Raw genomic sequence first — 13,943 nt, forward strand, 5'->3', positions numbered from 1 at the left:
GACTCCTGTATGGGCTTCAAGTTCCCCGAACCACTGAGGAGACAGATGATAGTATAAAGTACAAAGTATAATATTCCTTCTACGTGAACTTTGATCCTCTGATTATCATTAAAGGCGCTTCTAACGAATGATCTGGAGTCGAGTCGTCGTCGAATAAAACTGTTCATTTAAGATTTTACATAAATACAATTTTAAGTTGCCCTAGGATTACGTAATGAATGCCGTCGTTAACAAAAATACCATGAACATGGCATATTGATCTTCATAGGAAATTGAATTCATCATCTATTAACAACGAAGTCTCACGAACAGCTTTTCATTCCACAACTATTAATAATTACCTGTGTGTTTGGGGAAACGTCTTGTGTAGCCAAAATGAGACATGTAGCACAAGCTTGTTCGGGAGATTGTGTTCGAAAGTAAGCACGTACAGGTTCAGTATCAGGACCTCGTTGTTCCAAAAGTAGTTGATGTAAAATATCTACAGGACGTACTTGTTCCAACTTTATGACTCCCTGAAACAATTACCACCACGCAAAAATGTATTATAATTATTAATCAATAAAACACTAGTAAATAAGGTTGTTTATAAATTTATCGAAAACTAACTCTATAAATTGTCATAAGCAGTACCTGTGCAGTAAGGTATATGAACTTCCTCGGTGGTTCCATATGTTGTCTAACGAGTAATGGTGGTTCACCTTGTGAGATACTTTGTTTTTCTACATGAACGGATGATTCAATTGAAATCTCTGCCATGGCCCATACTGGACTATCAAGTGGTAAAATACTCTGTGATTCAGCCAAATAAGTTACAAATGGATAAGCGTCATTGCTAAGACACCATACAGTTTCCGTTTCACCTCCACAAACAAGAAATAATGTACCTGAAAAATATATATTACATCCTATTAAATATGACTGGCCCATTCTGTTGTGCTTGATGAGCTTTAATTGAGACTCTTAACTGAATTGAATCTATGAAAAACCTTCACAAAAAAAAAAGAAACTGCAAAAACTCGCGTACCCTTTCTGTAATGTGCCATTTGGACCTTTCTTGGTCTCATCACCGGAGCATTCGCTGCATATCCCGGTGGTAATCGTACGTGTATTAATTGAAGCGTTTGCGGTCGATTCGATAGACTTGTACCGGACGTACAACTTAAATAGAAACGTGTTCCAGTTGCTGCTACAGCAACTAAGTTCAAATGCACACATTCTGATTCCATTATTGCAGATATACTCACTAATGGTCTGAAATTATTGCTATCCAAAGTCCTATAAATCATAGAGATAACATCAAATTATATATTTTATACGATAGTATCATCACCAAACTTTTGTGCAAAAAATACAGGGTGATCACGTCTAACCGTATGTGGGTAGCAGAGTTGAATTCTTTATTCTGTTTTAACTCAGTTATTTATCATTTTTATATATTTTTTTATGCAGCATTAGTGATTCAAAGCATGTATTAAACTTCCTAAGACACCAATTACTATTTAAAAAAAATATTTACAAGACTTTCATTTTAGTCTAATTAATTATATAAATAATTAAATTTATAAAGTACAGTATTTTTACAGAGTAAATATAATTCTAACAAATCTATAACAATTATTAAACCGATAATTTGTATCAATAAATTAGTCGCTGATTACAAATCTGTGGTCAATTTCGAAAAATTCAAAATGACGGTTCCGACGACGGATCAAAATTATACAAAATTTATTTACATGACACTCGATACTAAAAGATTCACCTAAATCAATCAATTTTTTCAATGTTGAGTCGACATTTTGGGTCCGCCATTTTCAATTTTGAAATTAGACCAATTTTCGTAATTAGCAACCCCAAAAACCTCGGAATGGTAAACTCAAATTATTTTATAATTCTTATCCAAAACTCGTAATCAATTACCAAAAAACCCTAGAAAACTCTATTTCTATAAAATCTTACGTAAAAAAAATGTATACTACAATGTAAAACACACCGTCCACGGAACGCCTATTTAACTTCCGTCCACAGCACCGCATTACTCATACAACTCGACAGTGTCTCAAGTCTGAACGTGCCTCAACGTCTCAATCTGAGAGCCCGCCCAACTCAACTCCAGTAGACTAATAATCATAAACTCTAATGTTCATTATCTCGAAGCTTAGACCTAAGAAATAAAAAAAAAACGTTTAAAAATATGTTTTTAAATTTTTTTATGTAGAATCCTACCTCGTTTTATCCACATACGATTAGACATAAATACCCTATATGTATGTATTTGTAATCACATACTTCACGACATGAACTGCATTTTGTACAAGGGAGGATTGGGATATTGATGTGACTTTTGACGCAGTTTCATTATCAATATCCCACACCGTAATAGTGCCTTTATCGCCAAGAGTATATAATATATTTCGAGAATCATCTACTGAAATTTGTGCAATAGCTTCTTCTTCTACTAAAGCAACAGTCACAAATGACGGAACCAAAAATGATAAAGGTCCTTCGGAATGATTCACTTTCTTGCATCGTTTTCCAAACCAGCTGCTCTCGGCCTATAAAATAAAATGGAGTTTATATCGAGCATTGCAACTAAAATATTGAAGGATTTTAAAAATAATATAAATATCACAGGAAATAAATATTGTATCATACAATACGAACAAACTATAGTAATGTATTATAATTATACAATTATTTTACAAGAGATCGTTGTATTTTAGAAAATTAAATTAAATATAAATAAAATTTAAATTAAATTACTTAAGATTTAAAAGGAATAATATTAAAAATCGTTACACAAACATAGTACATACATGGCTGCAGGACACATAATTTTCGTTTCACTTTTTTTACCAGGCAGAAAGCATGTTCGGGTGAGTTGTGTGAGTGTAGAAATTTGTTAGGGAACGGCCTAATAAGAAGAAGGCCGTATTAAGGGTCATCCTCAGGTACGTTTTCTTAATGCAGTCTTTGATGATGCCCTGATTTGATTTATTAACGAGAATATTTGAATACAATCAAGAAATTTGATAAAATTTTATGCTGAAAACTTCTTTGCGTATGCTTGATCATCGAAGTTTTTTTCGACATATCATCATTTTTTAAATGTTATTCTGATCTGATAAAAATATTTTATTTTGTGAGATTTGAATTAAACGTGTGAATACTAAATATTAAATTAACGCCAGACGACTCTGTAAGGTTACGCGTGAAGACCAGTAGTTCGCTTCCGACCAACATTCTGTAAACATCAATTCTGAGTAAATTGTTATCTTTTATGGTAAACCTTCCGACTATTCCCTTACAATTTCACCTATTTTATTTAATCATTGAAATCGAATATCAAGCATAATTATAATTGCTTGCAATATTTGTAATAATTGTAGAAATTTTATATGGGTCCTAAACGGGTATAAGCTAGTTTTCCCAACTCCAATCTAGGCGCTAACTAGGAAAACTATCTACGTCATAGACAGTTTTCCAGGTAAATCACTTTCTACCCATGTGGACATGTATATACAATTGATACAAAAAATTGTTTAATTTGTTTTTATATTCATTAAATAAAAACATGAAATATGTAATGGACATAATGGCAAAATTTTATGTTAAGACAAAATTTAAAAAATAGGCGTGTATGTTCAGTATCTGGGCCGATGTGAGCGAGATTTGAGCTTGCGATTGTTAGGATGCTGAAATTGAAGTGTAACATTCTAGCAACTGAGTAACCACCAGCCCAATTTGTACATGCTGCTTCAATTAGAAATGATAGTTAACACTATTCATTTCATATTTGTATAAATATATGAATATTGTAAATTTTGCAGAGTTCCTCTGAAAATATGATTCTTATATTGCTTATAAGCCTTAATCAATATGTAATAGACTGAATATTACAAATATAATTTTACGGAGTATTTGCAAAGTATTTGTTAAGATTTAAAAGAAAATCTTGATTATCCATAATTATATTAAATGTTATATTAAAATGTTTTATATTATATTAAAAAAGCACTACGCCTGAGCATTGCCAGAACATTTACCAGTTTAGAACATACGTTGAACGTTGAAAGTTGGACTATTGATGAGGCCCTAGCAATAAACTGTCATTGTATCAAAGAACTGTCTGAACTGAACTTAGGTTATTACAGTGGAACATCTCATTTTTTATTAACCAGTCGGGATCGTGCTACCTCTTAAATATTAAGTTTCCCTTCTTCTTCAGAAAAGGCAACATTGAGCAAAGCCAGGCATGGGGTTTGGCACTTGATGGTCGTCTGTGAATTTGAAGACAAGGGTAGTGCATAACATGTGAAAACAATTCAGCGACTTTGGCACGCATTATCCTCACTTATACTATCACCTCTAAAGGTAGTTCTGCCGTCTACGTCAATTAAACTGTTGCATCTGAAGTTTTTATATATTAAAGTTTAACTATTCAGTTATATGTCAAGAAAATGTCAAGCCTGTTTACCGGTCATTTGAGAGAATAATTAAATGTTGAAAATCGACATTTTTACATGGAACCTTATGACTGGAACAATCAGTGGTATTTATTCGTTAATAATTTGTATACTGAGATCAAAGATAGCGAAAATATAAAAAGAATCTCGTGTCTGTTAGACGTTACGGATCGTGTTCGATAAAAAAAAGTACAGTTACCGGACATCTCAAAAGATAAATCACATTATCGAGACGATATTGAGTTGGGAAGGAGCGGTTCGCTTGGAATGGCGGCCTCGCTCTGAGCATCGCGCAAAAGCTTGGCAACAGTACTGTTACGTCCGACGCAACGCAACCCCATTTCCCCCCCCCCCCCCTTCAGCACCTCTCAGTACTCCCATTAGCAAAGGTCAGAGACCACAACAGATGTAACCGATCCTCGCCGAACATGCGTTAGTTATTATGAATCATAAGTCACATATATATATATATTAATAATTAAGGGATATCATCATATTATATTATACTGTACACGACATCTCATACTCTCACACATTTCCAGCAATCACACCAACACTGTGACATTGCAGGTGGATGAGCAGGAAGAAAGAGAGATCATGGCAAACAAAGAATAAGAACGGCACGAGCAGCAATGCTGAACAGGATACCTATAATCGAGGTGCCTAAGGAGCATTTTTACTATAGCACCGCGAATACCGCGCACAGCAAAACTCCTACCCGTCACCTTCGCACCCACCTCACCGCCAAGATAATCCTGACAATGCACTAACCCAAAGAAGAATCCGCGATCGAAGGCCTGTAATGAGAATTCGATCGAACGACAGGGTTCAGTCGCCCCGATCACGCCGTAACACGTATCCAAATTCCTCGAAATTTCCTAACATTGCATTCAGTCCCCTCCAGACTCAAAACCTTCCTTGCGAACTCGAATGCCGATCATCCTCAGTTACTAACCAATCCTCTGATAGAGCAGTATCTCTTTTGGAGTCTTGAGCCGATTGTCCGTGCCAGTTAAGTGTTGTGCCGATCGAATATCTTAGGGCCTATTTTGATCTAGCTTGCCTTAGGACCCAAGCGAAAAGTGTATCACTTCAGTGCCGGGCGTCCACGCGAAAAGAACTCATTTCTTGGCATTTTAATAAGCATTCGTCTAGGCGAGTGTCCACCTTAGGGCTGGACCAAGAATTTCCCGTTCAACCAAATCTATTTCACTATCGTCGAGAACCGAGCGCCGTCTCTCTCTCTTCCTCTGCTCATCCACCGGTAAGTAACTCACATTCCTACATCTTTATATATATCTTTCTAACTCACACTACAGATGTTGACGATCACACATACAGTGTTATTCAGATTTCATTTAGTTAGTAGATTAATGTACACTCACTACTGCATATAACTGTGACAGTTACTTGTACTCCTGCTTATCATTTCATTATATTGAGTTAAACTATATTTTCTTCTCTTGATTTCGAAACCTGAAACTATTAGCTCCTAAACCCAGATAAACCCCTTACCCAGTAGCTTCAACCAAACTCCCGTAGAAGGAGTGAGTTTTCCAAATCAATATATTTAGTATCTGGTTGTGATCCTCATCTTAACTATCGACCAAGCGACATAAGCGCAAATAGGCGTGCTTTAGCACCTTAAAGTGGCAAGAACCCAATACCTTTTACGTGATCTTTGATCTCAACACCTATGCTAGCTCCCTGATGCTCCCGCATACGGTCGCTCACGCATAGGACGTAACAGTACATCATGCGATATAGCTATAATATGTATTTAAAATTAGTTTTGTAACAAAAGTCGGGATATTACCATTAAGGCACGTTATTAAAAAATCAGAATTATTTGTGCAACTAATTACTATAATATTCTAAGTGCTTAATTTTCAATATACATATAGTCGCTAGGGCTCATGATCCCTGTGTAGCAGCAGAACTACCTTAAGGAGAATGCAGTGCCTGACTTTCTTTTCTATTGTCATAGCAATGTTTATGTTATGTTTTAAGTATACATGTCGAGGGTTAGGTCGACTCGAGCATATTTCAACGGCTATGGTATTCAATCTGGAGAAGCCAAACCGAGCACAGCATTTCTTTGGTAACTCTATATGATTTTCCACAATAAAGTGTTGTTGTACTTTGCAATGCAACAAGAATAGCAAATTACGTGTGCTCTTTTAATACAGTGCCTTCGACTAAGCAAGGTTTTTGGCGCAAACACCTTCAGGCCCCACTCTCGATGTCTCTATCTCTAAGCTATGCTCGTTTCATATCTGTGCATCCATCTTTCAATGCACACTACCTCGTCATAAGCGAATGTTAGGGCGGTTACATTGTGAAAAATCAGCAGTATTAATTCAAACGGTGTGTGTAGTCAAAAAATGTTGTGTCATTTACAACACTAACCACTGTGTAAAAGTATCATAATGCATGTGGTAAATGTTTTGTTTGCCTTACTTACAAAATTGTAACCCCGATTATATATAATATTATAAATCCACATCTTTTAATAACAGCAGTCAAACGCCGGACTTGGTTTATTCTTTGTTCGTGTACTTTTTTGTTCGAGGTGTAACCTCAGTTTGTATCAAACTATACTTATTAACATCCCGAAAAAAAAAACCAATCATCAATCAATCAACTACATTAGCAGTGTTGATATCTTTCTGAGTTTAATTTAAAGTAAATATGACATCAACTGAAATTGTTACATTCGACGCAACCCCCCCGGTACACCTGCTAGTGAAAGCTCAAGGACTACAACGATTGTAACTAAACTTCGATGGACGTGAGTTGCCTACTATAAGTTATAAATTATAACAATTAAGGGAAATTATTAGATTGTACATGGTACTCCACACTCTCTCTCTCATTTCCCGGAGTTACATCTACACTGCGGCACTTCAGGTGGATGAGCGGAAAGAAAGAGAGATCACGACAGACAAGGAATGAGAACGTTTGTGAGAATAATACCGAACGGAATACCCAAAAGTGAGGTGCCTAAAAGACATTTTACCATAGCATCATGAAACAGCGCACGTCAGGACTCCTATCAACTACTTACCCCATCCCCTCGACTAACCTCACGTCCAAGACGATTCGGTTAACCTCTTAGGCACGGCTGAATTCTGCGCGGGGCTGTTTCTCTGTACGGCAAAATTCAACACGAATTACGTGTAAATGATACGACACTGCAATGTGTGACGGATAATGCTGTTCTTTACACGAGTACATTGGAATAAAGTGTTTAATGATTAAATTATATATTTTTCTTAAAGAGAGATGGCATCCGCGAAAGCCACTATAGTGGCGCGTCGTTCAGAGAGATAGCATCCGCGAAAGCCACTATAGTGGCGTGTCGTACAGAAAGATGGCATCCGCGAAGCCACTATAGTAGCGCATAGTGCCTAAGAGGTTAATGCACTAACTCAAAGAGGAATTCGCCAATCGAAGATTTGCAATTAGACTTCTATTGATCAATCGGGTGCAACAGCTCGAATTTTGCCATAACACGGGCCCAAATTCCGAAACTTCCTGACAATGCACCAAATCCCGTCTTCCTTAGGAAAAGTTCACCGACCGTCATCAGTTACTAATTAATCCTCTGGTAGAGCAGTATCCCTTTTGAAGTCTTAAGCCGATTGTCCGCGTCAGTCTAGTGTTGTGCCGATCAAAAATACCTTAGGACCTATTTTGATCTAGCTTACCTTAGGGCCAAGCGAAAAGTGCATCTCCTCAGTGCCGGGTGTACACGCGAAAAGAACTCAATTCTTAGCATTTCGTTGAAGAAATTCATCTAGTACGAGGGTCCACCTTAGCACTAGACCAAGAATCTCCTTTCAGCAATTCAACCTTACCATCGTCTACAACCTCTTTACGCTCTCACTCTGTCTCTTTTTGCTCATCCACCGATAAATAACTCACGCCACCTGATTCTACACATATATTATTGCAAACCAAAACTACACAAGCTAACGATCACACATATACTATCGTCCAATATCATATTGTTTGTGTAAATTCACATAATCTTTCTCTGACACAAGGATTGTATCATTTAAATTGTATTCCAAATTGATTGTTTCATTATATAATGTTAAACTATACCTTTCCTTTACGATTTTGAGACCTAACCCATCACCATACAGCCCCAAGTCCAAATAAGAACTTTATTCATCATTAGTAACAACATCTCATGTAGAACAAGTGAGTCTGTTAAATTAATTACATCTATCATTTGCTTGTGATCCTCATCAGAGGTATTGACCAAGGAACAGGACGCAAGTAGGCGTGCTTTAACACCTTAAAGTATGGTTAGAACCCAATACCTTTTACATGATCTTTGATCGCAACACTTATGCTAGCCCCCTGATGCTCCCGCAAACGGTCGCTCACGCATAGGACCTAACAAAATAATGAATCCCCATTAATAACATAATGCGTTTGATATTACATCGTTAAGGCTTCACGAAATATGCTACCGTATTATTTATTCCACCAGATATAGAAAATCTAATTTTATTCGACATTTCACAACTCTAGTACTAAAATCACAGAGTCGTTAAATCTTACCATCATATTGATCAAATAAGGGCATTTTACGACATCTATTACCTAACTAGCACGCGTAGAATTTTAAAGTTACATCCAAAATCGAATCTCAATAGTGAAGTTTGAATCATATACACCTCTCAATGATAAACCATTTATTGCGAATCGTATCAAACGAGGCATAATTAACCGACAATTTATTCATAAAATATAAAGTATAAGAACGAAATGCGCCGTTTGATCCATGTTTCTGCAGTGTAGCAAGACACTATACTTTTTCAGTTATCTTATGTTATGTCATGTTGTAAAAAATAGCAATATAGTACATTAGTTGAGAATACAAAATGTGGAATAGATAATATAGTGTATAACAAGTCATACCTGATAATATATTTCAAACAAGGATCCGTCTCTGCCGCCAAGAAATATTCTACCGGTGCTTGTGTTCGCTATGGTTGTAATAGCTATACCGTCGGTAGGTACAGTAAAAATTGGTTCTGGTACTAATTGCATTTCTCCAAGTGAATCTAGTATAACACGAAAATTAGTTGTTGATTAATGCATTAAGTGAACATATGAAAAAATTACTTTCATGTACATACAATATTTCTTTATATTGATGTCCATCTAATTCTATTAAATTTTCAATGCAGTAAAAATCATGCGAATGTCATTTGACACACCGCCCAAGGGCTCGTTCAGACCGAAAGCAGCGGGAAGCGAAAAGCGAGCGGCAAGCAGCTTGAAACTCTACAATAGAATTGTACCTCCTTCCAACGTATGTACATACATACGCACAGACATATTGTGATTGATATGTTAAATTGTAACAATGGAGACTACATGCATGTAACATACAACAAGGCTTCACCACGGGCTATAGACATTTCGTCTGAGACCGAATTCAAAGTTTATTCCAAACATGAACTATGACGTGAAGTAGAATTGCCATAATCTATTAACTATGTCGCTGCTATGAAAAGTTGAACGTTGTTCAACTTTCCAAAATCGCAATCCACGCATTGGAATCTACTTAGTAATGAAGTTATGTTTTAAGAGAAATTATGTATTACTATTTTTAATGTAGTATACTTGACTCCATACACTTAATGAAGGTAAAATAACTTATTTCTTCGTATTTTCATATGACTAGCTAACATAAAAAGGCAAAAAATGTATTTTCACAGCTAAGATTCCGCTGCTCGCTTCTCGCTTCCCGCTGCTTTCGGTCTGAATGAGCCCTAAGATCTACAAAGTATACAGTTCTTAGAGTTTGATCGTATGTAACAAGCATTTCAGAAGAGTTATTTTTCTTTTTCTACGACATTCAATAGTTCCCTAGCCGTTACATTTGACTCATGGATTGACTGTAAATATAGGATACTAATGATAACAAAATAGATAAACAACTCATAATAAAATCTTTCGGAATACGGTGTATTTTTCAAAGCGGGATAACATTGAAGCGAGTTAAATGAATATAACAATATATTCGAATGTACTATACGTATAATTATATTAAAAATGATTACCGTTTTCATTATCAGATAAAATGACCCCAAGAACAGTAATTTCAACAGTCGTCGTAAGTATAAGCAAATATTTCACGTAGCTTTGAAATATTCCTGGTTTTGGCTTTACTAGCCCCACGCTTATAATGGTTTCATTTAATCCATCGAAGTATGCTACGTCCGATCTAGAAATAGTTCAGCGAAACAAACGTAAATTATACAATACAACCGTTTTTACAGAGATGCAATGGTAAAATATATCATAACATATGTTACATATAGCCTGCATGTTTATTATCAACTGAAGTAGTAATTAATAGGCAAATAATTAATAAATTTTAAGAAGCCACATAAACAGAATCTAATGAGTGTTAATACTTTTAAAAAAAAATTGTAAATTGAAGTAAAACGTGCAATGACTAATGTGGTAAATAATAATAAATGGGCCGCGACATTTTGTCCAGTTCAACTCAACACTATAAATCAAAAAATCGATTTTTTTAAATTAAATTTTCTGAAAGTTCGACATCTTGAAATTAAATTGAAATTCCAAATCAAAATTTTCAAAAAATGGCGGAAATCCAGAATTAAAATTTAAGCAAGCCGTAGCCGTTGAACAAAGCAAGCCACTAGGATTTGGAGCAGATTTAAAACTGTTTCAAACTTTAAACGCGATTTTCCACAAACATGGTTTTCGAAATCAGTGAGCCTGAGATTTCGAAAACATCTCGACCGATTTAGTTCAAATTTGCACACGATATTTTGAATTGCTTTCAGCCTTTTCTGACAAACGCGCATTATTTTTTTATTATTACTTCTTTATTAAAAATAGACATGTCGAAGTTTTTGGTGAAAACTCGAAAATCAATTTAGAGCAGTCACAGTTTTGTGAATAACTATTTTTTAATATTTTTTATTTATAAAAAGAGTGTACTATTAGTCATTAGGAATCCGTCTTGTTTTTTGTTTTAGAAGAACCCGTATTTAACATATGTTTCTCACTGCCAAGTATGTTTTTGGCGGCACATTCTATCCATGCGGACGGCTACCACTGGCTTAATATTAGAATTGTTTAATTGAAAAAAAAAATACAATGTATACCTTGAGTTATGTACTTTATACGGGGTAAATCCCCATTTCAAAACTATAAATGGTTTCAACAACGAAAAATGCTGAAAAATAACCCTTTTTCCCGCCGTCTAGACTAACATGCCCCCTTTACCCTTAATTACAGAAATCTCACATTACAAGGTGAAGTCTATGAGACCTAAACCTTTAGAACTCGTTTGCAGATTAGATGTAATCATCCTATTTCTCTCACTTAAACAGCAACAACATTGCAATGTAAATTCATTAACGTGCGTCGAATAATACTGCTTCTCATCATGCTCGTTTAAAGAATCTGACTTCCTTTTACATTGTTCTATATCAAATTTCCTCTTGCGTGTCGCTTTGGCTTGTTGCCTTTGATACGTAACAATAGCTTCTGAAGAAGCGAATAAATTTTACTATCGTCCAAGAAATGTATAATTGCAAGAATTATGTCTCTAACTACAATATTTAACAAATTAGCTATCTAAAAGGTACAAAAACACAAATTCTTACTCGTTTTCGAAAGACCAAACGTAGATATCGCTGTCGATGGTAAGCCAGGCTTTAGAAATGTCTATAAACAATCCCATCATACAGTGGCATTGCATATCTATATATTTTATTAAGGATTATACTTCTAAGAATATATTTCATATCTAGCATTTATTGTTTCAGTGGGAATGTTGTATCATGAGGTACAAATTCAGTATAAATTATAAATTATTAACTAATATAATGAAGGTTTTATATAGTTTATTAATGAAATACATTTTTAGTTAGTTTCAATATTTAAAAAAAAAAGGATACGGCCAAAATGTTCCATTACTTCAGATGGTAAGGGAATTTTCCCACGCATTCTCATTTGATTAATATGTGACAAACTTAAGGCTCCTCCGTTCAAATTTGGATAATCATGATCATCCAATCCGCTGACAGTTGGGCCACCTGTGTATTAATAGTTAGCATAAAATATAGAATATTTCATAAAACAATGTAAAACCGTCAAGATATAAAATTACATAATGCATACAAAGTTACGTTATGTAAAATAAATCATGTATAGTATATAATTGGGCCTCATCTCCGCGTTAATTTCTTCGTGCAATCTATATGTAATTTTCTATTTACTGGACTGGAGTGTCCCTTCAAAGGAAAAGTATATGTAACATTAAAAACAGTAGCCTCCCGTTAAATCCATGTACAATAAGTGAGCACTTTAGTCTCCTCTGCACGTTACTCTTTCTCCTCTACTGCATCCAATTCCCACTCATGCGCATTTTGTTTCCCTTCTAAGCTGCACGCTCATCCTAACAATACTTCCAGCATATACAGGGTGTCCCATGAGACACTGCAATATCTCGAAAACAAGGACTTTTTGGAAAAAATGTTTGAAACAAAAGTGGTCGGGCTCGAAGGGGGTCATCTAGTGAGATACCTGAATTTTTGGCCTGGGGCCTGTGTTGGACCCTATGAGGTCCAAGTCCTTTTTTTTTAAATGAGAACCCCTATTTTTGATTGCAGATTCGTGTTGTATGAAAAAAATAAATAAGTTTTATTCTTGATCATTTTTTGTTAAACCCTCTGCAACAAACGTAAAAAGGCCCTCGAAGTTGAGCTTTGAGATACGTTACAAGTTTCGGTTTTTTGATAGTAATAATAGTAATATGGACTGGCGATTTCATAATCTGACTAAATTGAAGCTACAGGGTGTTAATCCTGCCAATTAGGACAACATCAATCCCCCAAAAAACACTTACGTGTAAAAAACTACGCCAAGTACAGGATTGCTGTGAATTCCTCTAACAAAAAGTATTGATATCACATTATTGAAGCCAAGTACATAAGTCACTACATGTTTTCCTATTATATGATCTAGCACTGGCCCATCATTTTAATTATATTTTCAATATTTCCTATAACTTTTACGCTACTCTTTTATGTTACTACTGCTTCCCGTATTTAATTATGATTTAATGGTGATTTAATAATTAATAAAACTTTAGGTGATTCCTTATCGAGTACTACTTGGCGGGTCCGTGTAAAGAATTCCAAAGTACTTACTTTGCACGTGCTCATAGTATTCTAATGCTGTATAAATTGATTTTTCTTAGAAACACAAAAATATATATAAATTTGAAAGAAAAGTATATTCTTAAGTGTAGAATGAAATTCATTTAGAAAGATGGTGAGTCATTTAGGAATTTCGTAAGCTTTCTACCGTGATAATCATAGACTGGACTTCCACGCCCAACTCTCAGATACAAGAAACTACGGAGCGGAACACCTGGACACCCTGGACTTCGACGCCCGACACCTAGAT

At 35.3% G+C, this 13,943-nt stretch overlaps 1 protein-coding gene across 2 annotated transcripts in view; it reads right to left on the minus strand.

The window, feature by feature from the left end:
• Positions 1–341: 341 nt before the first annotated feature.
• LOC107268377 (nuclear pore complex protein Nup155) overlaps positions 342–13,943 on the minus strand; it is a gene marked incomplete at its 3' end in the record, with an annotated part of 35,014 nt that continues 21,412 nt past the window's right edge. Inside the window, 8 exon segments of one of the 2 annotated variants that reach the window (XM_015741096.2) lie at positions 342–515; positions 634–887; positions 1,028–1,278; positions 2,290–2,555; positions 9,402–9,547; positions 10,553–10,716; positions 12,137–12,233; positions 12,431–12,568. In XM_015741096.2, coding sequence (XP_015596582.1) covers positions 342–515; positions 634–887; positions 1,028–1,278; positions 2,290–2,555; positions 9,402–9,547; positions 10,553–10,716; positions 12,137–12,233; positions 12,431–12,568 — 1,490 coding nt within the window. 2 annotated transcript variants of the gene reach the window in all.

Source organism: Cephus cinctus, unplaced genomic scaffold, assembly GCF_000341935.2.
Source record: "Cephus cinctus unplaced genomic scaffold, Ccin1 Ccin1_scaffold0537, whole genome shotgun sequence".
NCBI lineage: Eukaryota > Metazoa > Arthropoda > Insecta > Hymenoptera > Cephidae > Cephus > Cephus cinctus.